Source organism: Melanotaenia boesemani, chromosome 24 (genome assembly GCF_017639745.1).
Source record: "Melanotaenia boesemani isolate fMelBoe1 chromosome 24, fMelBoe1.pri, whole genome shotgun sequence".
NCBI lineage: Eukaryota > Metazoa > Chordata > Actinopteri > Atheriniformes > Melanotaeniidae > Melanotaenia > Melanotaenia boesemani.
In genome coordinates, this window is record NC_055705.1 from 22501 (window position 1) to 49243 (window position 26743).

The 26743-nt window shown below is 43.5% G+C and overlaps 2 protein-coding genes across 3 annotated transcripts in view; both read left to right on the forward strand.

The window, feature by feature from the left end:
* The window catches only part of LOC121635921, a 5626-nt gene extending 631 nt beyond the window's left edge, over window positions 1-4995 (forward strand). Inside the window, exons 3-6 of the mRNA XM_041979337.1 lie at window positions 2270-3385; window positions 3467-3639; window positions 4752-4944; window positions 4988-4995. Of these exons, the coding sequence (XP_041835271.1) occupies window positions 2270-3385; window positions 3467-3639; window positions 4752-4944; window positions 4988-4995 (1490 nt within the window). The remainder of the gene's footprint in view (window positions 1-2269; window positions 3386-3466; window positions 3640-4751; window positions 4945-4987) is intronic.
* A 106-nt stretch (window positions 4996-5101) lies between these two features.
* Window positions 5102-26743, forward strand: LOC121635205 (putative protein TPRXL). Of its 2 annotated transcripts, XM_041978294.1 has the most exons (3): window positions 5102-6025; window positions 22407-22420; window positions 26733-26743. In XM_041978294.1, exon 1 carries the CDS (start codon window positions 5105-5107, stop codon window positions 6005-6007), a length of 903 nt encoding a protein of 300 aa, XP_041834228.1. In that variant the 5' UTR covers window positions 5102-5104; the 3' UTR covers window positions 6008-6025; window positions 22407-22420; window positions 26733-26743. The 2 variants fall into 2 exon arrangements, 1 of the variants encoding a protein (XP_041834228.1); XR_006009358.1 differs by lacking the exons at window positions 22407-22420; window positions 26733-26743 and adding an exon at window positions 6223-6310 and having other exon boundaries at window positions 5102-6104.

A 26743-nucleotide genomic window follows, 5' to 3' on the forward strand; every position in this document is an offset into this window, starting at 1 on the left:
ACATCGCACCTACTACAACATCCTCATCGTTGTGCTCAGATGCCAACGTTGTTCACGTCGAGGAGGAGCAGGAGGAGCAGGAGGAGCAGGAGCAGGAGGAGGAGGAGGACGCCGCTGTCTCCGCCGATGATGATGCAAACACGTCCCCCGCCACAGCGTTGCCAGCGGCAAACAAAAAACAAAAAAGCAAAAGGAAACGATGTCAGATATGTCCCTGGAAAAAAGATTGTAAAACGGTAAATGTGTGCTACGCGTGTAAGAGATATGTGTGCAGAACCCGAGCGGTCATGTACTGTCCGTCTTGCTGTAGCGCAGATGCGGAAACTTCAGCGGGAGCGATCGTACCGGGAGACCAGAGAAAAAAAAAATAAATGTAAAAAAAATAAAAAGAAAAGAGAAACACAATAAATCATTGCAACAAAATCATGGTCCTTGTGTTCTTTTGGGTTTCCTGACTGACAGCAAAAAACAAAAAAATAAATAAATAAATAAATAAAAGTACAGAAAAAAAATAAAACAGGGATGAACTCCAAAAAAAAAAAAAAAAAAAAAAAAAAAAAAAAAAAAAAAAAAAGGAGGTCAGAGAGCTACCACGATCCCAAAGGCAAGAAAAAGAAAAAGAAAAAAGAAAGAAAATCAAACCAAATAAAGTATGAGATAGACCAAAAGCCTGTGGTATACATTGAAATGAGCGAAGAGAGCACAAGGGTTATATGTAAATAGATAGGAATCTGGAATTTACATGTAAATAGATATGAATCTGGAATTTACATGTTAATAGATACGAATGTGGAAGTTACATGTTAATAGATACGAATGTGGAAGTTACATGTTAATAGATACGAATGTGGAAGTTACATGTTAATAGATACGAATGTGGAAGTTACATGTTAATAGATAGGAATCTGGAATTTACATGTAAATAGATACAAATCTGGAAGTTGCATGTATATAGATAGGAATCTGGAATTTACATGTAAATAGATACGAATGTGGAATTTCCATGTTAATAGATAGGAATCTGGAATTTACATGTTAATGGATACGAATGTGGAATTTACATGTTAATAGATAGGAATCTGGAATTTACATGTAAATAGATAGGAATCTGGAATTTACATGTTAATAGATAGGAATCTGGAATTTACATGTAAATAGATATGAATCTGGAATTTACATGTTAATAGATACGAATGTGGAAGTTACATGTTAATAGATAGGAATCTGGACGTTACATGTAAATAGATAGGAATCTGGAAGTTGCATGTAAATAGATATGATTCTGGAATTTACATGTAAATACATACGAATGTGGAATTTACATGTTTATAGATAGGAATCTGGAATTTACATGTAAATAGATAGGAATCTGGAAGTTGCATGTATATAGATATGAATGTGGAATTTAAGTGTAAATAGAGAGGAATCTGGAATTTACATGTAAATAGATAGGAATCTTGAAATTGCATGTATATAGATATGAATCTGGAATTTACATGTTAATAGATAGGAATGTGGAAGTTGCATGTATGTAGATATGAATCTTCAATTTACATGGTAATAGATACGAATGTGGAAGTTACATGTTAATAGATACAAATGTGGAATTTACATGTAAATAGATAGGAATCTGGGATTTACATGTAAATAGATACAAATCTGGAATTTACATGTTAATAGATAGGAATCTGGAATTTACATGTTAATAGATACAAATGTGGAAGTTGCATGTTAATAGATAGGAATCTGGAAGTTGCATGTAAATAGATAGGAATCTGGAAGTTGCATGTATATAGATATGAATGTGGAATTTACATGTAAATAGATAGGAATCTGGAATTTACATGTAAATAGATATAAATGTGGAAGTTACTATTAAATAGATAGGAATCTGGAATTTACATGTAAATAGATACGAATGTGGAAGTTACATGTAAATAGATAGGAATGTGGAAGTTGCATGTATATAGATATGAATCTGGAATTTACATGTAAATAGATAGGAATCTGGAAGTTGCATGTATATAGATATGAATCTGGAAGTTACATGTAAATAGATCCAAATGTGGAAGTTACTATTAAATAGATCTGAATCTGGAATATACATGTAAATAGATGCAAATGTGGAAGTTACTGTAAAATAGATATAAATGTGGAAGTTACTGTTAAATAGATCAGATTGTTGGAATTACTATTGAATAGATTAGAATCTGGAAGTCTCTGTTGAATAGCAGAAAATAAGTCCATATTTCTGTTTTCTACTCTTTAGCCCCTATCCCCTCCATGACCCGCAAGTCATCCTCCAGAGGAATTGTGAGCGGTTCACCGGCACCCTCATCCACCTCGTCTGGTGTGTCCTCCTGCCACTGCAGCCAGATGTCCTGTACCCTTGAACAGTCACTCCTGGCCCGCATCGCCAAGTTGGAGAAGGCACTTGACCGCTTTGTGTTGAGGCAGCAGGAGGTCCTGGAGCGTAGTTTAAATCCAAGGCATTGGACCCCCAGGATAACGTCAGACCAGCTGTCACCAGCGAGGCATCCCCGTAAATCTTCTGGCATCAGGCGGCCTGGGACAGATGAGCAGCCTGTGGATTTGTCACCCTCAGGTGACCCAGACCCGCCACCCGACCCCGAGCCGCAGCCGGACCCAGTACGGCCGCCTGACCTAGAGCCGCTGCCAGACCCTGTCCTGCTGCCGGAACCAGTCCCTCCGCCGGACCCAGTCCCTCCGCCTGCCCCAGTCCCGCCACCGGACCCGGATCCCATCCCGACGCCCTCAACATCGGCTAGCCAGACAGTCATTGAAGCCGCCGACCAGACGCCTGGCGATGAAGAGGCTGCTGAGGTCTCACTTGTCAAAGGCGCGCCCATTGGGAAAAGCACTTCGGACACTTGCATGTACGAAAAGGCCATAGAGGACTTTCGCCAATATAGAGTCGGGGCCAGGCGCAAACGCAAAGACAAGGAAAATGCAAACACGGCCGCACGCCACTGCCACGTCTTTTGCACTTACATGTTGGGCGAGAAGGCGTGCGACAGAGATGCTTTGAAGGACCTACGGTTCCTGACCAATATTGACAGATTACGGAAATACCCAGTCTACCTCTCTAATAAAGGCTACGCCCCAACGAGCATCAGGAACATGATGATAAATGCGACATTGTTGTACAGGCATGTGGAGCATTCGTTCCTAAAAAAGAGCCGGTTGAAATCATCCGACATCAGCCGTATTATGTATGAGCTGAAAAAGATCAGGGCTGACGTGAACAGAGATGTGTTGCTGAGGAGGCAGAAGGTGCGCAAGGAGAAGACGGACAGTCAGGTGCCAGCCTCCCAGGAAGACAGATTCCTCAGTGTTGCCAAGCGCCGTATCCCAGAATTGTTGGGTAAGTGCTCCTTCCTTTCCTCCACCACCCACGTTGAAGCTGAGGTCCTGGTGTAGTTGACATGGCTCTGGTCTTTTCCAGAAAACATCGTGAGCGAGACGGTCAGCAACGGCAGTCATACTCTGCTAATGGGATATGCCATGGGGTATTTGTCGGTGCTGACGGGACACAGGTCCTCAATCTTTACCTCAATGCGGGTCCAGCATGTCTTCAATGCAGACTCCTGGGAGGAGGGCCAAAAATGGCAGATCCTGGTAGGTGTGGTATTTGTAAATTTATATGTCAACATGGTTAACTGATTGGTAGTTATGAGTAGATACGAATGTGGAAGTTACTGTTAAATCGATCTGAATCTGGAATTTACATGTAAATAGATCTGAATCTGGAATTTACATGTAAATAGATAGGAATCTGTAATTTACATGTAAATAGATACAAATGTGGAAGTTGCATGTATATAGATATGAATGTGGAATTTACATGTAAATAGATAGGAATCTGGAATTTACATGTAAATAGATACAAATGTGGAAGTTGCATGTATATAGATATGAATGTGGAATTTACATGTAAATAGATAGGAATCTGGAATTTACATGTATATAGATATGAATGTGGAATTTACATGTAAATAGATAGGAATCTGGAATTTACATGTATATAGATATGAATGTGGAATTTACATGTAAATAGATAGGAATCTGGAGGTTGCATGTATATAGATATGAATGTGGAATTTACATGTAAATAGATAGGAATCTGGAATTTACAAGTAAATAGATAGGAATCTGGAATTTACATGTAAATAGATAGGAATCTGGAATTTACATGTATATAGATATGAATGTGGAATTTACATGTAAATAGATAGGAATCTGGAAGTTGCATGTATATAGATATGAATGTGGAATTTACATGTAAATAGATAGGAATCTGGACGTTACATGTAAATAGATAGAAATCTGGAAGTTGCATGTAAATAGATAGGAATCTGGAAGTTGCATGTATATAGATATGAATGTGGAATTTACATGTAAATAGACAGGAATCTGGAAGTTGCATGTATATAGATATGAATGTGGAATTTACATGTAAATAGATAGGAATCTGGAATTTACATGTAAATAGATAGGAATCTGGAATTAACATGTAAATAGATATAAATGTGGAAGTTACTATTAAATAGATAGGAATCTGGAATTTACATGTAAATAGATACGAATGTGGAAGTTACATGTAAATAGATAGGAATCTGGAAGTTGCATGTAAATAGATATGAATCTGGAATTTATATCTAAATAGATACAGATGTGGAAGTTACTGTGGAATAGATGCAAATGTGGAAGTTGTGTTTTTTCCCCTGTAGATTGAAGAGCACAAAACAGCCAAGACATTCGGTCTTGCTTCCATTGCACTGGTGGCCGAGGAATACAACTGGATGAAGTTGCTGGCTGGGGGTGTTTGCTGCCCAGACGGGCCCAAATCTCCATTTGTGTTTCACACCGTCCTTGGTGGCATGATACACAAGCCAAATTTGATGCTTGCATCTGCCTGGCGAGGTGCGGGCTGCTCTGGTCCTGTCAACTTTACTTTGATCAGAAGAAGTATAGCAACTCAGGTGAGGCACCTTCCTTCCTTCCTTCCTTCCTTCCTTCCTTGCACACCTCCATACTTCCTATTCATATATTGTCTCTGCATTTCCTCAACCAGGCATCATCAATGGGCCATGATGCGCAAACGGCCTCAAAATTCTACGTTTCCTTGCCACGACGAGATAGGGCCTACCGTGCACGGGAGCTCCGCATGTCTGCCTTGGACAAGGAACTACGGCAAAGCGGGTCCAGTGCGGGAAGCCCCTCCACCTGGGATAGCCCCTCCAGCTCATCCACCTCCGTGTCGGTTCGCGGCAGGTCCATGCCGTACGACAGCCCCTCCAGCGCGTCCACCTCCATCTCGGTTCGCGGCAGGTCCAGGCCGTACGACAGCCCCTCGAGCGCGTCCACCTCCATCTCGGTTCGCGGCAGGTCCAGGCCGGGCGGCAGCCCCTCCAGCTCAAGCGCAACATCCACCTGCGGTCCAGGTGAGATCTCTTCTGATGAGGGGGATATGGTCATCGACCTTTCCCCCCCTGCAGTTAATCCCTCCCTGGAAGATTTTGACCTCAGAAAGAAGAATGCCAGCACTCCTCGGATCACGTTGCCCATCTTCACCCAGAGCACTGACCACAGCTCCCCAGAACTCCGTCTAGACCTGAGCGACTCGGACTCAACCCTGTCACGTTTGCCTGGGATACATCAACGCATGATGGGTAAAAGGGTACGGAAGGCCCTGTTCATCCGGACGGCTCCTCCCTCTCCCTCCGCAAAGCGTAAATCCACGATGGATGCTGGATTTCCCGCTGCCAAGCGGCTGCTTGGCCATGCCTATTGGATTAGTAGCCCTCCAAAGAAAAAACAGGCTGTGTGCTCGTCAGGGTATAACTCTGATCCAGGTTTAGGGCCGATCTCAAAGGTCTTCAGCCCTCTTGTGAAGAACACTCAGACCCCAAAACGTCAGCCTCTTGACAAGGTCCACAGTCCAACTGTTGTGCCAGAGACACAGGATCTAGAGTCCCCTCGTTAAAAAAAAGCACTTTAAAAAGTTCCAAAGAACAGTTCACGTAGGGGCTAGGCCCCAGTGTTATGGCTCACTGAGTCCCTTTTTGTTTAAAAAAAAGACAGTTTTTATAGAATTTTGATTTATGTGTGTGTCAGCCAAACAGTGTTTCAATAAACTGCTGAAGGAGGGGCTAGGCCCCAGTGTTATTGCCCAGTGAGGCCATTTTTGTTTAAAAAAAGTAATTCTTAAAGAATTTTAAGTTGTTTGTGCCTAAGGCAAAGAGTGAAGAAAGTAATGGCTGAATGACGGGCTAGGCCCCAATGTTATCTTGCTGCAGAATAAAAATGGCAGTTTTTTATGCCAATCAAAAATGTTGTCATCTTTTCTCTCTGTTGTTAGATTGTAATGTGGAATGTTGGTTGAATGAGCCCTCTCTCCATAGACTTAGCATGGGCGAGAGGGACGAGGCCCAAATTTGTATCTATTTGAATCGCAGTCATTTAGATACAATTGTGGAATGAGTCCAGATTTGTATCTATTTGAATGGCAGTCATATAGATACAATTGTGGAATGAGCCCTCTCTCCATAGACTTAGCATGGGCGAGAGGGACGTGGCCCAAATTTGTATCTATTTGAATGGCAGTCATATAGATACAATTGTGGAATGAGTCCAGATTTGTATCTATTTGAATGGCAGGCATATAGATACAATTGTGGAATGAGCCCTCTCTCCATTGACTTGCATTGGCGAGAGGGACGGGGCCCAGATTTGTATCTATTTGAATGGCAGTCATATAGATACAATTGTGGAATGAGCCCAGATTTGTATCTATTTGAATGGTAGTCATATAGATACAATTGTGGAATGAGCCCTCTCTCCATAGAGTTAGCATGGGCGAGAGGGACGGGGCCCACATTTGTATCTATTTGAATGGCAGTCATATAGATACAATTGTGGAATGAGCCCTCTCTCCATTGACTTGCATTGGCGAGAGGGACGGGGCCCAGATTTGTATCTATTTGAATGGCAGTCATATAGATACAATTGTGGAATGAGGCCAGATTTGTATCTATTTGAATGGCAGTCATATAGATACAATTGTGGAATGAGCCCTCTCTCCATTGACTTGCATTGGCGAGAGGGACGGGGCCCAGATTTGTATCTATTTGAATGGCAGTCATATAGATACAATTGTGGAATGAGTCCAGATTTGTATCTATTTGAATGGCAGTGAAATAGATAGAAATCTGGACCAAAAATGTGATAGGACAGCGTTGTAGGGGGCGTTGTAAGACGCACTCCTGTCCAACCCCTGCGTCTCTGGGACGTACGGGGGCGGAGTAACGATGTTGTGAAAAATAGTGAAAAATGTGGAATTGTCCATATTTGTATCTATTCAGTGGCCATTTGGAAAGTCAAGGATAAGAGCCATCTGGTGGCAGGTGGCGGTGGTGCAATTTTTTTTTTAGTTGATTTTCATGATTTTTTGGTATTGATAAATCAGGTTGGCCCTCTCTGAAGCCAATGGTGTGGTCGATAATTTCCCCGGACCCCCCTAGCGGAAATGGTGACCGTCAGAGTCCCCTCCAGATTCTGACCTATTTGGACCCCCAAGGTTAGGGGTGCCCCCTAAATATGGTTAGGGGTTAGGGTAAGGGTTAGGGTTAGGAAAGAGGGTGATAACCACGATTGCCATTGCTCGATCCTCAATCTTGCTGATTATCTGCCAAACGGCAGGATATAGAGTGATGGTTCTTTGACCCTTCTCCCCATTTTGCTGGGTGGCGAGTTGAATGGACACGCCCCCGAGGCTGTACGTCATTGGTGGGCGGAGCTACGCACGCTTTTTGGACGTTTTTGCCTGATTTCTATGGAACCGAAGGCAGTAGATGGTCATGGAAAGCGGCGAATGAGAGCCAACTTCTGCAAATGTTACCATGATATTCTGCATACAGGCAGGTGTTTGTATGAAACTCACATCATTCCCACCATCTAGCTGTGGCTTGGGGTCCCTTCTTCCCTCTCCATCCTCTGTTCCCTTTGAAGAAAGAAAATAAAATGACTAGGACTCTTTCTAAGCTTAAATTCTGCAAATGTTACCATGATATTCTGCATACAGGCAGGTGTTTGTATGAAACTCACATCATTCCCACCATCTAGCTGTGGCTTGGGGTCCCTCCTTCCCTCTCCATCCTCTGTTCCCTTTGAAGAAAGAAAATAAAATGACTAGGACTCTTTCTAAGCTTAAATTCTGCAAATGTTACCATGATATTCTGCATACAGGCAGGTGTTTGTATGAAACTCACATCATTCCCACCATCTAGCTGTGGCTTGGGGTCCCTCCTTCCCTCTCCATCCTCTGTTCCCTTTGAAGAAAGAAAATAAAATGACTAGGAGTCTTTCTAAGCTTAAATTCTGCAAATGTTACCAAAATATACACTGGTCTGCAAAACAACACATAGCCTTCCACTGAAGAAGGAAAACCCAGTTGTCACAGAAATAAGCTGACACTGACAAAAGTATGAGAAATTATAAACTAATATTTAGTTGAACAATCCTTTGAGGCCATCACTGCAATCAGCTGTTTTCTGGAACTCTCCATCAGACTTCTACACCTGTTCACAGGTGTTCTGGCCCACTGCTCATCATGATCCTACTGTCATTGCTCCAGGACAGAATTGTGTGTTTTCTTTTTTAGTATTTTTTCATCTCAATTCAATTTTAACAAATGTCTTATTAACGTAATGATAATTTAGCCAATTTTTATCTTTTATGACCTTTTTCAGTGTCCTGTTATTTGACTTACTATTAAAAATGTAGCTTTTTCTTTAATGGAAGGAATGAATAATTTTGTAGATAAACGTGGGTATTTACATCATTTCCTCCTTCACCCTCCTCTAGCTGGCCGCACTCCCTCATGTGCTGCTGACCAGCCTTCAGGAGGTCATGCAGTCTCTGGAGAAATTCAAAGTTTCTCCTGTCTCTGATCCTCAGCACATAACAGGCTTCTTCTTCTTGAACTGACTGGGTCCTCTTCAGAGCCGGCATCCTGCAACTCTCTTCCCTCTACAGAGAGAGGGAGGGAGACAGAGTGAGTGAAAGAGAGAGAGTTGGAATTGAACTGTACATCTGCCAAACTTTGGCTCTGACAATAAATCTGCATAAAACCAATATGATAAAATTCCTGAGAAGAACGGCGGGTCAGGGAAAACACAGCATTTTTTTCTTGGTCTCTCATGAACTGGAACACACACAAGGCTGAAACGTACTTTGGACCACGCATCACATCCACAGGACACTCTGACCTGGTTGTGGATGATCTCAGAGAGAAAGGCTGAGCTGAGCTCTACCAATTCACCTGAGCACAGTGACTGATGACACGCTGAGGAAGACATCAACCAAGTACAAACTCGGTGACCACAGCTTGTCCATAGAGACGGGAACACACCTGGCTGTCCTGAGGGGACAGGGTGTGTCAGCTCTGTCCACACAGGCAGGTAGAGACAGAGACGCACTTCCTGCTGCACTGCAGCAAATATGAAAATATAAGAACTGAGTTCTTTTCAAAAATACCATAGTTGTTGACTTTGATTCTCTAACTGGCCAAAACAAAATGCAGTCAGCAGCTGCAGAATGAGCCAGATTGTGCCACAGCCAGAAGGACAGCACCTGACATGCCTGCTTATATTTATAGCCTTTAAAACTCACAATCTGCTTTTGAGGTTCTCAATGAATATCATATGTTTGAATGTATTCACTTGTTATTTTGTATTCATATATGTTTTTGTTCAATTTCTCCCCATACTTTTCTGACTGTTATTATTTACCTCATTTGTAACACTGTAATGGCTGTGGCAATTCTGCAAACATCGTCATAAGTAGGAGAAAAAAAACAACATGCCCTGTTAGCACGGGTCTATGGGCTTTCTGCAGCTTCCCGTAACGCAGACTTAACGGCGTGTTCGTCAGACATGTTACAAAAAAATGTTGTGTAAAATGTAACCTGCAAGTTGCACTTTCATTCAGGAACGCGGTTAGCAACATGGCCTACCACATCTTCTGAAGTTATCTTGTTAGAGGCCAACATACAGAAAGACAAACACTGGCAGTAAACGGCACAGCTACAGTAGCTATAAACGAGCCTAGCTTAACGCCAGGAGCTACAATTGCAATGAAAGGAGAATAAGAGGCGGGTGCTCGTTGTCCCGCGCAAAACATCAAGCTACGTTATGTATATGCGGGTGCCAAACTTCATATTAACAGTTAAGTACACAAGCAAAGTGCCCATACCCAAATTGTCATCCACCTCGTCCACGCTCCACACGCCATGCTGTCTGTGCACCAGGCCCGCAGTTCAGCGTTAAAAAGGGAGGGGGGGGGGGGCTGTCCGGACATGTGTAGTGGTGCGTTGCAGTTTTGCAGTAATTCCGAGCTGCCAAAGGTGAGTAGTTTAATGCAGCTTTGCCACCAAATTATGACCTTTTCATTTTATCATTGTGTAGCCCATTTCACAGGTGTGGATGTTGATCACACTGTAGCAGTATGATAACAGGACAACGACAAGCACCAGAAGGTTTAGATTCGGTCGGAGCCAAGGATTTGAGCAACAATAATGGCTTATGCAGGGTTAACTGTTGAGTAGTGACTCATGTATTGTTTACAGAACTAGGCCTACAGGCCAACAAGTAAAACATACAATTTAATAACCCCCCCGGAGAAAAGGAAAAAAAATAAAAAATGTGTGCACACAGGAAAGAATTGTCTGAGGGTTGTTCGTTGGGGCCCTTATGAATTGTTGCAGGTGCACCTGATTTAAGTCTGACAATTCGAAGTGAATGTATGTGGGAGTGTTCTAATGTTTATCTCTCTTCCAAGGTCCTTTGGCTCGCCATCGGGATCTCGTCCAGTCCACAGGATTTGTAGTCCACTCCAAAAACCTGACCGTTGCTCCGGTTTCAAAGCTGAGCGTGTTGATTTTGGCGCTGTCCGCAGCTCACAAGATGCAGTAACAAGCTAACCGACGTGATTCGCCTCGTCGCTCTGCTCCAGACTCACGGCTGATAAGGCGATTTGGTGTTTTTTTCCCTTTTCTTATTTGTACACGGAAATTTTCTCCTCTCCAGTGCTCTCGCAGTAGATAGCTGTGTCTCGCTCTCGCGGTTGAAGTTGAAAAGACCGGAAGGAGAAGACTGTCAGGGCCTCATTGCTAGAGCTGACGGCTGAGCAGGGGTGAAGTGGCCCCTGATTGGCTGTTGCGGTTGTGACACCTCATGTGGGATTCAATGAACTGGGTGATGCCTTTAAGTGCAGTAGGAAAATAAAATTTTGCCAGCGCAGTAAAATAAATTAAATTAAATAAAGAAAAAACTCTCTTTCATCAGCTTGTGTTATTTAACAACTGGGCTACAATTGTCCATCACAGCTGGACTTATTTAGCATTTTATTCCTAAGTTTTTTAGGTTTTAGTAGTTGTTATGTCATTTTGGTATTATTACAAAAAGCAGACTGAGAAACTTTGTGGACCAGACCTTTGATATGTTTTAAGTGCTGACGTGATAATCTTGGAAGTTTCTCTTTCTCATTTTCTTCTGAAAGCAGTTTTTATTAACTTAGATAGACATAGTGGTTGTTTCTAAATTACTTCTACTGATTTGTTTCACTTGTGAGACAGCAGATGTGATCCATCCATCCATGTCTGCATCCATCCATGCCTGCATCCATCCATGCCTGCATCCATCCATCCACCCTTCCATCCATCCATCCATCCATCCATCCATCCATGCCTGCATCCATCCATCCATCCATCCATGCCTGCATCCAACCATGCCTGCATCCATCCATGCCTGCATCCATCCATCCACCCGTCCATCCATCCATCCATCCATCCATCCATCCATCCATCCATCCATGTCTGCATCCATCCATCCATCCATCCATCCATCCATCCATCCATGTCTGCATCCATCCATCCATCCATCCATCCATCCATCCATCCATCCATCCATCCATCCATCCATCCATGTCTGCATCCATCCATCCATCCATCCATCCATCAACCCTTCCATCCATTCATCCATCATCCATCCATTCATCCATCATCCATCCATCCACCCTTCCATCCATTCATCCATCATCCATCCATTCATCCATCATCCATCCATCCATCCATCCATCCATCCATCATCCATCCATCCATCCATCCATCCATCCATCCATCCATCCATCCATCCATCCATGTATGTATGCACACGTTGCTGCGGTCATGCATTCGTCAGGCATTATTCTGGTGAGCAGCTGACCAGGCTAAAGTCTCCATCTAGTGGACAAAACAAGCCACCGCATCATGTGTTTGTTCTTTCAGGTGTTTTAAGACAATACATTTGAACATTCTACATCCCTGCTTATTACAACTATTCCGAATAGATGATATGATTCAATAAGTGATGAAGTATCTATCACAGGATTGATTTAGGCAAACTGATTCTAAAATGATAACAATGCACACAGTTTGTTTTTTTGGTGTAAACACTTGTCATTTTGAAGATTGGAATACTTTGTGTTTGGAATCTGCAGGTCATACGCAACTCTGCTTCTAGACTTCTCACTAAGACCAGAAAAAAATAATAATAACAGCAATAATAATAATACATTTTATTTATTAGCACCTTATCAGAACACCAAAGGTCACTAAGTGGAAAAAAAAAGTGGACCACATCAGTCCAGTTCTGAGGTCTTAGGGTAAACTGGTTGCCTGTTAGACTTGAAGTTCTGATGCTGGGATACAAAGCTCTGGATGGTTCAGGACAATAAAAAACATGAGTGACCTTCTGACCCGGTATGAACCCAGCAGACCCCTCATGTCATCTGGATCTGGTTTTTCCTCAGTCCCCAGAGTCAGAATGGAGGAGCTGCATTCAGTTTCTATGCTTCACATGTCTGTAAACAGGCGGGCGTCTGTAGAGATCGTTTCATAGGCCATTTTATTCCAAATAAAAACACTGCAGAGCAAATTATTATAAAGCTAAAGGTTAGAAGTGAACATAATATGACAGAAGAGTTTTATGTGTGCAATTTCCACTTGTTATTTTAGAGAGCTGATGGTAGTAAGGCAGGTTAACAGTGAACAACTTTTTATATATTTTGCAGTCATAAGTTCATCATTCTTTGACCAATCAGCTCAGTTTTATAATAACAATAATACATTCTATTTATTTAATGATTTTAATAAAACTCAAAACAGCTGTACACATTAAAATATAAAAGAACATTACAAAACAAAATGTCATTCAAATAGTAATAAGTTGGGAAAATAAATTAAAAACACGTACATTGTTTTTACATTGTTTTATGCCATTCCTAGTGATATATATACATAAACAATGTGATGCATATTACATGAAATGTCATGGGAGCATAATAAAAGCATCAGGTGTTAACTAGCTCTCTAAATTAAACCAATCTTGTGGTTGCAGGACAACCAGCGTATGAAATAACCAGGCTGATCCAGACTGGGCATCATCCTTGCATCGGAGGCTGACATCAGTTCGACCCACCAACACTCTGCACTCTGCACGACGAGGCAGACGGGAGGAGATGCAAAAAGAGGCACACATCATTGAGGAACAGACAACGGAGAGTCCATCTGACCCTGATCCCAGTTTTTAAAAGTTTTGGAACATGTCTAAGTTGTGCATAATAAAATAAGTCCATGACATTTGAGGTCCTCCTGATTCTTTTTGACTCTTGCACATAAAGCACCAGTGTTTAATAGTAAATATAATAGGAAATATGCTACAAAACAGGCATGACAGTTTCAATTAGATGGGTGGGGTTTTTATTTTACTGAAGTAACAATGAAAAGACAGCAACAACACAAAAAGTACACAGGAGTCAACCAACACTGGAACACAGAGAGCAGATCTAAAAGTCGTGTCATGCTGCAGACCAGACCTTCAGTGGTGTTGGGATGTTGGGAGTGCAAGACCTTTAGGCAGAAATGAACACATTAGCAGAAAGACAATAAAAATGAAGAAAAGTGTTATTTGCTTGTCTGCACCAGTTTATGATTTGCAGAGGTGGAAAAAGTACTATTAATAATCCAAATAAACACTTTTGAAATAAACTTTTACAACACTATAACAAGAGAGAAACTAAAACCAAATCATCCAAGGTGAAAATGCTGAGTAATTCCTTATTAATAAATGTGCAAATTTTTCATTCTATAGTAAACATAATTCATAAATAGTATTATGTTACTGAATTGAAATGAATACACTGACTGTTTATTTTAAGAAATTAAATAAAGTGCCATGCTCCACTGAATATTCTGCCTACTGAATACTAGCATTAGACACATTTATCAGCATATGCATGATGAATTTATTGCCATGTTTGCACTTGAACATAATGAGCTGTCTCAAATGTGGTCAATAATTTCCTCCATCTCTACATCTGAAATACATGAACCTGTTCAGGCTGATTTTCCTCCGACCACATTTATTTTCTACTCAGTAAGGGAGAGGTTTCCAAAGAATTACCATCAGATCAAACTACTTAATATAGTATTAAGTAAGCATATATGATGTTGATCACCACACTCTCACTAACATTAATCTTTTATGCCCATGGTTAATATAAAATAAACCAGATTGAGGAAGCAAACTAACTGCAACCATCAAGTGCACCTGCATTCATTACAGCACAGTTAGCTTACCTTTGCTATGATCACTGTGTTGTTAATGTTGATATGTTGACAGGTCCTGCAACCAGCCACTTATGAAATGCTCATGTATTTCGAGTGAAGGTATGTTCTCGTCCCTCTTTTTTTCCCATCTTTCGCAGCACAGCTGACAAAGACCGATCAGAGCCTGTATCTGTCACATCTGTCTGTCATGGCATTCATGTATCTTTCAAACAATGGTGTTCACAAAGATGGAGCAGGAATGGAGGGGTGGAAGCCACGATGCATCTGACTCAGGCTGACTCCCTGTGAACAGGTGCCAATGGGATGCTGCAGTAACTTCTCTCCACCAGCAGGTGGTGGCATTGCCATACAATACATAAACCACACTGATGAGCAAAAGTACCATTAAGAAAAAGTTGAAGGAAGGATAGGAATGACCTGATGCTTTTATAAACATGAATATTGTCAGGAACAGAGAGGGAAAAAAACTTTACAATAACTTTTTATTTACTTAAACCCTTGGTGAAGTGTGCTGTTTTTTGATGATATAAATTCAACTGGGTTACATTTAGAGATTAATTTGACTGGGTTAGTGTTCAGTCAGGCAGTCAGTGACATTGTACTTACTCCTTTAATAACACAGCTCCTACTTCCAGTTTCTGATCTCTGGAGGGGAAAAAACTTCCTGAAATTTTGTTTTCCAAATAAAGTCATCAAATTACGAGTAGAAACCAAAAACAAACCTAATAACATGAACTATTTATTTACATAACCCTAGGTCAAGTATCTTGCTATTTTGGTCATGTAAATTCAACAGGATTAGATTAATTTAAGGTTGAACTGGGGGACAGTCTGCACATGTGCATCTATAACTGGTTTTCACTCAGTACCTGTGGAAATGGAATCATTTGGTGGAGAGTCTGCACATGTGCATCCATGAAAGGGAGAGAGAGAGATAGAGAGAGAGGGAAAAGCACATAGGCCAGGCTCAGGGGTGGGGCTTTACAGTGCAGGTGCCGGCATTTTCAAGAGTTGACTGCTGTCAGTGCACTTCACAATTCTTCTGAGAAGTTTTTTCCCTTCTGCATATAATTTGCTTTTAAGATAGGTAAGTTTCCCTAAAACTATAGCTGAAGTTTTGATGTTTGTTTGTTTAAATATGGACAGCTCACAATGTCAACTTCTGAATTTTAGCCTATGTAGCATGTGTGCATCAGTCTTAGGCTACATGAAGTGCTTTGTACTTCCATAAGTATTATTTCTCTGACGAATTTTTACTTGTACTCAGCTACATTTTCAACATAAATTCACACAGCTGACAATGTCAACTTCTGAATTTTAGCCTGCGTTGCATATGTGCATCGTGTCACGTTAATGAAGTCCTCTGTACTTTCATAAGTATTATTTCTCTGACGAATTTTTACTTGTACTCAGCTACATTTTCAACATAAATTCACACAGCTGACAATGTCAACTTCTGAATTTTAGCCTGCGTTGCATATGTGCATCGTGTCACGTTAATGAAGTCCTCTGTACTTTCAGCAGTATGTATTTCTCTGACAACATTTTACTTTTAAGCAAGTTACATTTTCAACATAAATATGCACAACTCTGTCAGTCAGCAAGTACTGTGACAGGGAATATTAGCCAGCAAGGAATGGCGAGTTTATTTGTGTAGCACATTTTCAGGTTCCAGATACAGCACAGAGTAGTGATAGCTACCGACTGCAAAGGCACTTTGAAAGAGGATTCTGAATTCAGCAAGTGTGACGTGTATTTTCTATCTTTTGTTTAGACAGCATGGCAGGAGTCCAGGTCACAGACGATGACACCGAGCTGGAGCCCCTGGACGAAATGCAGGTCCAACATGAAGTTTTTGCCCGGTTCTTGGCCTCTGAGGTGTCCTTGTTCCGGGAGAATCTGGAAAAGTTTGGGAAGGAGCTCCGGGAGAGTTTGCAGGCCCTGAAGCAGGAATTGGTCGAGCAGGTGCATGCCGAGGCAGAACTGACAGGGCGCTCTTTAGAGCAAAGGCTCATGGTGGCCCTTGAAGACCGGGTGACTGACCTCAGACAGACGCTGACGGGGACCCAGCAGGGAACGCAGGAGGGAGATCCAGGGCTCAAGCCAGCGGGGTCTCGAGTGGCGTCCCCCGGACCCTCCTCGCCACGGCCGGGCTCATCTGTAAAGAGGAGTTTGTCGCCACCTGCTCTGGCTAATCCTCCCGTTTTGAATGTTTTGTCATTCACTGTTGGGGGGGAGGGCTGCTGCTGAGCTGACTACGCTGTCTGTCTGTTTGTCTTTACTCCACACAGACACCAGGCTCCTTATCCCAAACGCAGAGCTCATCCACCAACGTGGCATCCGAGCCAATATCTGGACTCCCGGCTGGAGGCCTCAGGGGGACAAAGTCTATGCCAGACTATCTGGGAGAAAAAATCAAGACAGCTGTAAGAAGGAAACGGCGATCGGACGATCTGATGCAGCAGCTTGTGGCGTCGTCCACTAATGTTAAAAAACGCTTGTTGTAGCGAAACTGAGACCTGTTTTTTGCATGTGTGTGCATGTGTGTTTTGTGTGTTTTAATAAAACTAAAACTGTTGTTGTTCTTGCTAAATGGAAGTGCACCTCATTTTGATTTTTTTTTTTAATAAAACTTGTTTTTTGTGTGAAACATGACTCCTTTTTCAATAATTTGTTGTTGCTAATCAAGGTAGCAGTGAACATTAAGATATAGCAGGAAAGGCCTATGATGTGGAGGACAGTAAGACCAGATAAAAACAAGAGCAAAGACGGGTATTGTCAAAACGGGCTGAATGTGCAAACTCTGGCTTCGGAACAAAGCACATAATAACAAAAAATAAGTTTTCCGAACATTTTTTATCTGACAAAACCAAGAAAAAGCCATGGGAAAAAATATTATTATAATTGCTATTTTCACAACGCCCTCTCTAAGACACTGATGGTGTTTTTTAAGGCGCCATGCATTTAGGGTTGGGGCAGGGCTGACATAGGGAAAGAGTGTGATAACCACGATTACCACTGTTCGATCCTTTAGTTTCTCAGTGTTTTTAAACCAATTTTTTTGCTACAGTAATCCAATATAAAATTAAAATCAACTATTTTTAACCCTTTTAATTGTGACTCTTTTCAAATTAACATATTAATGATGAAATGAACTTAAGATGTATGGACTGAACAAGTAAAATCAATAGGGTTAAACATGCTTAGGGTTATATATATATATTATAATATAATATTTGTATTTACAAGAATTTATGCAACCGCAGGCATTGAACTGGGGGCTTCAAGCTTATTACTATATAAGGAGCAGAACAATCAGTTCAGAGATCACAGAAACAGGCCAACAAACTGGAGCCTGCGACCAAGTGTTAGAAAGAGACTTGTGACCTTTGACCTGGAGCCGAAAGAGTGGAGCCATGTTCAGGGATGTGTAGGTTTGCCTCACATTTGCAGAGATGTGCAGGTTTGCTCCATATATGCAGATATATGTAGGTTTGCTCCATATATGCAGATACATGGAGGTTTGTCTCACATACGCAGAGATGTGCAGGTTTGTCTCATATAAGCAGATACGTGCAGGTTTGCTCCATATACGCAGATACGTGCAGGTTTGCTCCATATATGCAGAGATGTGCAGGTTTGTCTCATATATGCTGCCCTGTGTAGCGCTTTTGAACAGCCGAGTTCAGAGTGCAGTGCAGGGGCTGTCCAGTGGAGGGTGCCAGAGTGCTGGGGCTGGCTGGGGCTGGGGCTGGGGCTGGGGCAGGGCTAGAGCAGGGCTGACATAGGGGAAAGAGGGTGATAACCACGATTGCCACTGCTCGATCCTCAATCTTGCTGATTATCTGCCAAACGGCAGGATATAGAGTGATGGTTCTTTGACCCTTCTCCCCATTTTGCTGGGTGGCGAGTTGAATGGACACGCCCCCGAGGCTGTACGTCATTGGTGGGCGGAGCTACGCACGCTTTTTGGACGTTTTTGCCTGATTTCTATGGAACCGAAGGCAGTAGATGGTCATGGAAAGCGGCGAATGAGAGCCTGTGGCCGAATGAAACGTAATAGAGACAGTCCTTGGCACAGGAGCTGTGGAGAGAAGCTCCCTCAGACTTTAGGGTTAGATGAGTGTGCAGGGCAAGGCCTAAGAACTGGAGCATGCCACCCAGTCAGAGACCGAGACTTGACCTTTGACCTCAGGTCAAAAAAGTGAAGGCATTAGCAGAGATATGCAGGTTCTTCTCATATACGCAGAGATGTTCAGGTTTGTCTCATATACACAGATATGTTCAGGTTTGTCTCACATACGCAGAGATGTGCAGGTTTGTCTCACATACGCAGAGATGTGCAGGTTTGTCTCATATAAGCAGATACGTGCAGGTTTGCTCCATATATGCAGATACGTGCAGGTTTGCTCCATATATGCAGAGATGTGCAGGTTTGTCTCATATATGCTGCCCTGTGTAGCGCTTTTGAACAGCGGAGTTCAGAGTGCAGTGCAGGGGCTGTCCAGTGGAGGGTGCCAGAGTGCTGGGGCTGGCTGGGGCTGGGGCTGGGGCTGGGGCTGGGGCTGGGGCAGGGCTAGAGCAGGGCTGACATAGGGGAAAGAGGGTGATAACCATGATTGCCACTGCTCGATCCTCAATCTTGCTGATTATCTGCCAAACGGCAGGATATAGAGTGATGGTTCTTTGACCCTTCTCCCCATTTTGCTGGGTGGCGAGTTGAATGGACACGCCCCCGAGGCTGTACGTCATTGGTGGGCGGAGCTACGCACGCTTTTTGGACGTTTTTGCCTGATTTCTATGGAACCGAAGGCAGTAGATGGTCATGGAAAGCGGCGAATGAGAGCCTGTGGCCGAATGAAACGTAATAGAGACAGTCCTTGGCACAGGAGCTGTGGAGAGAAGCTCCCTCAGACTTTAGGGTTAGATGAGTGTGCAGGGCAAGGCCTAAGAACTGGAGCATGCCACCCAGTCAGAGACCGAGACTTGACCTTTGACCTCAGGTCAAAAAAGTGAAGGCATTAGCAGAGATATGCAGGTTCTTCTCATATACGCAGAGATGTTCAGGTTTGTCTCATATACACAGATATGTTCAGGTTTGTCTCACATACGCAGAGATGTGCAGGTTTGTCTCACATACGCAGAGATGTGCAGGTTTGTCTCATATAAGCAGATACGTGCAGGTTTGCTCCATATATGCAGATACGTGCAGGTTTGCTCCATATATGCAGAGATGTGCAGGTTTGTCTCATATATGCTGCCCTGTGTAGCGCTTTTGAACAGCCAAGTTCAGAGTGCAGTGAAAGTTAAAAGTGGAAAGTCAATGTCCTTCCAGACAGTAACATAGGCTCACTAACCAGAACTGAAATAAGCAAATCACAATTTAATTAGTGATGACTTAAACATTTCTAATTCAATATAATATTTATGTTTGAAATCATTTTTACAACTCCAGGCATTGAACAGGGGGCTTCAAGCTTATTACTATATAAGGAGCAGAACAATCAGTTCAGAGGTCACAGCAACAGGCCAACAAACTGGAGCCTGCCACCCAGTCAGAGACAGAGACTTATGACCTTTGACCTCAGCCCAAAAACTTAGGCAATTTGCACCAGTGCTGCAAGTATGTGTGCTGCCCACACCCAAAGAAAAGGTTCAACAAATGAACATAAATGCTATATTATTTTAAAGATCATATTGAACTTATTGGCTTGTTCTATAATTACTATCCAACATAAAAGAAATTAGCATGAATCTCATTGAAAAAATTAACCAAAATGAAAATTAACCAAAGCTCAAGCATGAAAAAACTTATTAGAACTGATGAATATAAATAGCAGCTATTTTTATTATAAATATGATACACAAGAACAACATCACCAAAAACATTAGAGATAACAATAACTAGAAATCATGATTCTGAATGAAAGGAAAACAGAACTGATGACTTTAAACAGGAGTTTCCCTTCCTTGTCATAAATACAATGATACACCAATACTTCACCAAAAACAGAAGAGAAGACAATACCAGAGGACTGACCATAACCGGAGACTCTGAATAATAATGTCACTGATAATATGAGTCTTTTTAGTCGTCTAGCCATTGGAGGTCCATGCCTTCGCCTTGGAAGGACCCTCGCCGCACACCGTAGTCCCACGTCAGCTCTTCGTCTACCTTTATGTTTCTTGTGGCCAAGAACAGGATAGTGTCCTTTGGTCCATCAGGAAAGTTCATTTGGAATACCACGGGTTTCACATTGAACGCCTTGCCAGAATGGTTCATGCGCCGTCCAAAGGTTTCCTGGCCCTGATGACACTCGCAGGGGAAGGTCTGGGCATCGATGCAGAGCTTGGTGCCGAGCTTTCCTCTGAAGAAGAAAATGTAGCTCATTGTTCCCTCCTGCATTTCGTCCATCTTCTTCTTGCCCTCTGCCTCAGAGATCAGCTGTCCGTGATAGTCGCAGATGACATCTCCTTTTGAGAAGGGCATGGTTGCAATGATGCCTTCATAGAAGAACAAAGAAAAAAAACAACATCATATAAACAGCTGTCACTCTCCTGCCATGGCAAAGTCATTATAGTGCATTTGCCTTTCTATATTTCCTCACCTTTACCCTTGGGCTCTCCAAAATCTTTTATGTCAATACCCTTCCACTTTTGCTCCACCACTGACTTGATGATGTCCTGGCGGTCCTCAATGGCTGTTTTTAACAGAGAGACCCATGCCTTTAGAATTTCTACTGCAGAGGGGATATTGCTTTTCCACCCCTCCTTCTCCACAATGGCTTTGATTTTCTCTTCTGTTGGCCGCTCCCTTCTGCAAGAAGCTGGGAAGAAACAAGTGGATGAGTGAGCGAGTGAGTGAGTGAGTGAGCGAGCGAGTGAGTGAGTGAGTGAGCGAGCGAGTGAGTGAGTGAGCGAGTGAGTGAGTGAGTGAGTGAGTGAGTGAGCGAGTGAGTGAATATACAAAAACAAAGCTCGTGCCTACCGGATACATAGTGCACACGCTTTTCCAATTGCATGCGCCTCCACTTGAAGTAAAAAGAGCGGTGGTTCTCATATCCGCTGCTGACCATGTCCTCTTTGCTGGGCGCTATGGCACCGATTGATATGGGGAAGTCCATCAGGAAAGCTTCCCATCTGTGGTCAACTGGCCTTTCTGTGGACATGGAACTGGAAAATGTAGCTGTTAGACAGTTGAGATGTGAGACCTGCTGACATCAGCACTGAGAGAGGCAGTGTTTACCTCTGGTCTTGGGAGGACGTGCCCGCGGCCTCGACCGTATCTGACAGGCCTGATCCCTGGCGCAGCGTCTTGCAGCTGTGGCATGGAAGAGAGAGGGAAAGGAGGGGGTAGGGGAATGGGGGATTGATTGGCGGGTTAAGATAGGGTTCATATTCAGTGGGAGCGATATATCCTTTTCTAACAATTCTTGAACTAATAATTACGTGTTCAAAGTTACATAAGCTGCTAGTTCTGTTGATTGAAAGACGGGAAATTGCCTCACCAGAGTTTAGGAGAGGAAAAGAAAACTCACTGCTTCCAGAGACGGTGCAAGCCAGACTTGGGATTGGCCACAGGGAGTCCAGTGGTCCCCAGAAAAAAACTGCCCTGGTCATCCCCAGGTTCACCTTGTCTCCTCAGGTAGAGCGGCCTTATATGTGCAAAGTAAGCATTAAACCACTGCAGTTGGGAAACAAAACAAAACAGAGTTAGTTTTTTTTTAAAAAGTCAACTGCCTGTAAAAATGGTTTCCTGCTACCTGACAACAAAAAAAGAACAGACAATACTAAGCTTACCCTATCCTCATCGGTGGTGATGAAAACGCCGTCCGCTAATGTCTGGAATCTGACCGACACCCCAATGCCGGCGTTCACCTGCCTGTCATTCCAATCGGTTACCTGCGATGGAGGGGTGTTGTTTTTAAACCAGGATTCAGATAACGGGGAAGGTACTGCAGACAAAAGTGTCAGAAAAACAGAAAACATCTGCGGGGAACATAAAAGTAGGTGCATGCTTACCTTGAAATCCACTACGGTCTTTGCTGACTTCCGGTATTTTACCATCAGCGTGGCCATGCAGAAGTAGCGGTACATGGTCATGTTGTGATGTGACAGCTTGTCGCCCGTTTGCAGCCTATGGCAAGCTTTCTCCATCCACTGTTCAGCCATCTCCAGCAGATGCTTGTGCTCAGAACTGTAGTGACATGCATATGAGAAATGTATTACACATCACAACCACAGAGGCCCCTTAAAGGTGAATGGCATCATAAGCATAACCCACCTGACTTCTTCTCCCAGCTGTTCCCTCACCGGTTCACCGCTTACAAAGAACCCCTTGGCTTTCAGAAGCGCGACCAGTGACTGGCAAGACTTTGGATCTGGGACGATGGAGGTCAATTCCCAGAGTTCCCAGCATCTACCGACCTTTGTCCACCGTTTCTGAGATTCCTTGGCTCGCTTTAGTTCCTCGGCCCGCTCCTGGTCCGTGTTGTCCTTCATGCACACTCTTTTTAAGTGCAGGGGGAGCGAATCGAACCCCCTTTTGCAGCGGAGGCGGTACACAATACGCCTGTCGGGGCCTTCCCTTCCAGACCCAAGACAAACAAGAATTCATTCATCAGATGTTAGCAGATGCATATGCATGAAGTGAAGTGTACAGTAGTGAGATTCTTACTTACATCTGTCTTACAATATGGACAACTCTCTTATCTGTGGAAAAACAGCACAAAGTTCAAGACAAAAACTGTGCCTAACAAGCCATGCAACACCACAGCAGCTCCTGTGCACCACAACAGCACCAGTTTAACACCACAGCAGCACCAGTTTAACACCACAGCAGCACCAGTTTAACACCACAGCAGCACCAGTTTAACATCACAGCAGCACCAGTTTAACACCACAGCAGCACCAGTTTAACATCACAGCAGCACCAGTTTAACATCACAGCAGCACCAGTTTAACATCACAGCAGCACCAGTGTAACACCACAGCAGCATCAGTTTAACACCACAGCAGCACCAGTTTAACATCACAGCAGCACCAGTGTAACACCACAGCAGCACCAGTTTAACACCACAGCAGCTCCTGTGCACCACAACAGCACATGTGCAACACCACATCAGCACCAGTTTAACACCACAGCAGCACCAGTTTAACACCATAGCAGCACCAGTTTAACATCACAGCAGCACCAGTGTAACACCACAGCAGCACCAGTTTAACACCACAGCAGCACCAGTTTAACATCACAGCAGCATCAGCTTAACACCACAGCAGCACCAGTTTAACACCACAGCAGCACCAGTTTAACACCACAGCAGCACCAGTTTAACACCACAGCAGCATCTGTGCAACACCACAGCAGCACCAGTTTAACATCACAGCAGCACCAGTTTAACATCACAGCAGCACCAGTTTAACACCACAGCAGCATCTGTGCAACACCACAGCAGCACCAGTTTAACATCACAGCAGCACCAGTTTAACACCACAGCAGCACCAGTTTAACACCACAGCAGCATCTGTGCAACACCACAGCAGCACCAGTTTAACATCACAGCAGCACCAGTTTATCACCACAGCAGCACCAGTTTAACACCACAGCAGCACCAGTTTAACACCACAGCAGCATCTGTGCAACACCACAGCAGCACCAGTTTAACATCACAGCAGCACCAGTTTAACACCACAGCAGCACCAGTTTAACACCACAGCAGCATCTGTGCAACACCACAGCAGCACCAGTTTAACATCACAGCAGCACCAGTTTATCACCACAGCAGCACCAGTTTAACACCACAGCAGCACCAGTTTAACACCACAGCAGCACCAGTTTAACACCATAGCAGCACCAGTTTAACATCACAGCAGCACCAGTGTAACACCACAGCAGCACCAGTTTAACACCACAGCAGCACCAGTTTAACATCACAGCAGCATCAGTTTAACACCACAGCAGCACCAGTTTAACACCACAGCAGCATCTGTGCAACACCACAGCAGCACCAGTTTAACACCACAGCAGCACCAGTTTAACACCACAGCAGCACCAGATTAACACCACAGCAGCATCTGTGCAACACCACAGCAGCACCAGTTTAACATCACAGCAGCACCAGTTTAACATCACAGCAGCACCAGTTTAACACCACAGCAGCATCTGTGCAACACCACAGCAGCACCAGTTTAACATCACAGCAGCACCAGTTTAACACCACAGCAGCACCAGTTTAACACCACAGCAGCATCTGTGCAACACCACAGCAGCACCAGTTTAACATCACAGCAGCATCTGTGCAACACCACAGCAGCACCAGTTTAACACCACAGCAGCAGGAGTTTAACATCACAGCAGCACCAGTTTAACACCACAGCAGCATCTGTGCAACACCACAGCGGCACCAGTTTAACACCACAGCAGCACCAGTGTAACACCACAGCAGCACCAGCCGGCTTGGCCCCTAAATGTATCACATTAATTCTACAGTAAATTCAGCAACTAGTCTTCAGTGACCGTTTACTTCAACTGTGGGCCTTAATAGGCCTTAACAGGCTACAATAAATTGAGAGGATACTCACTTGCTCTCTCCGCCGTCCGCTGTCGAGCCCCATGTGTTGCACGAACGTGCTCTCCTCCTCTTGTACCCGGACTGTTGGGCGGGGCTTGAGTCTGCACAGTTGCATCGGTTACTGGTATTCATTCAAGACCTATGGAAATTGGGTCAATCAGGGGGCAGTCTGCACATGTGCATCCATCACTAGTTTTCACACAAAAACTGTGGAAATGGGGGACAGTCTGCACATGTGCATCTATAACTGTTTTTCACTCAGAACCTGTGGAAATCGGGTCAGCCGGAGGACAGTCTGCACATGTGCATCTATAACTGTTTTTCACTCAGAACCTGTGGAAATGGGGTGAGCCGGAGGACAGTCTGCACATGTGCATCTATAACTGTTTTTCACTCAGAACCTGTGGAAATGGGGTCAGCCGGAGGACAGTCTGCACATGTGCATCTATAACTGTTTTTCACTCAGAACCTGTGGAAATGGGGTCAGCCGGAGGACAGTCTGCACATGTGCATCTATAACTGTTTTTCACTCAGAACCTGTGGAAATGGGGTCAGCCGGAGGACAGTCTGCACATGTGCATCTATAACTGTTTTTTCACTCAGAACCTGTGGAAATGGGGTCAGCCGGAGGACAGTCTGCACATGTGCATCTATAACTGGTTTTCACTCAGAACCTGTGGAAATGGGGTCAGCCGGAGGACAGTCTGCACATGTGCATCTATAACTGTTTTTCACTCAGAACCTGTGGAAATGGGGTCAGCCGGATGACAGTCTGCACATGTGCATCTATAACTGTTTTTCACTCAGAACCCGTGGAAATGGGGTCAGCCGGAGGACAGTCTGCAAATGTGCATCTATAACTGGTTTTCACTCAGAACCTGTGGAAATGGAATCAATTCTGTCTGTCTTTACTCCACACAGACACCAGGCTCCTTATCCCCAACACACAGCGCATCCGCCTAAACGGTATCCGAGCCAATATCTGGACTCACGGCTGGAGGCCTCAGGGGACAAAGTCTATGCTGGAGTTTCTGGCAGAAAAAATCAAGACAGCTATAAGAAGGAAACGGAGATCGGATGATTTGATGAAGCAGCTTGTGGCGTCGTCCACTAATGCTAAAAAACCTTTGTTTTAGCGACACTGAGACCTAATTTGTGCATGTGTGTGGTTTTTTTGTGTGTTTAAATAAAACTAAAAGAGGGACACAGCTTTCCTTTAATTGTCTCCCTACCCATCTTTTGGCTGTACACCTGCAAGTTCCCAGCCTGCGAGAACCAGAGGATGGCATGCAGAACATATGCATCAAACGAAGCTATGTCCAAACTCAGTACATTTTAGTTGTGGTGCGATATTCTAAAAGATTTCATACTGAATTGTATGTAACATGGTGCTCTTGTCTTCTGCTTTAAAGACCAACTCATTCATATTCCGCTATAGAATCAACCGATCATAAAATGAATTTCTGATTTAGAAAAAGGTTCA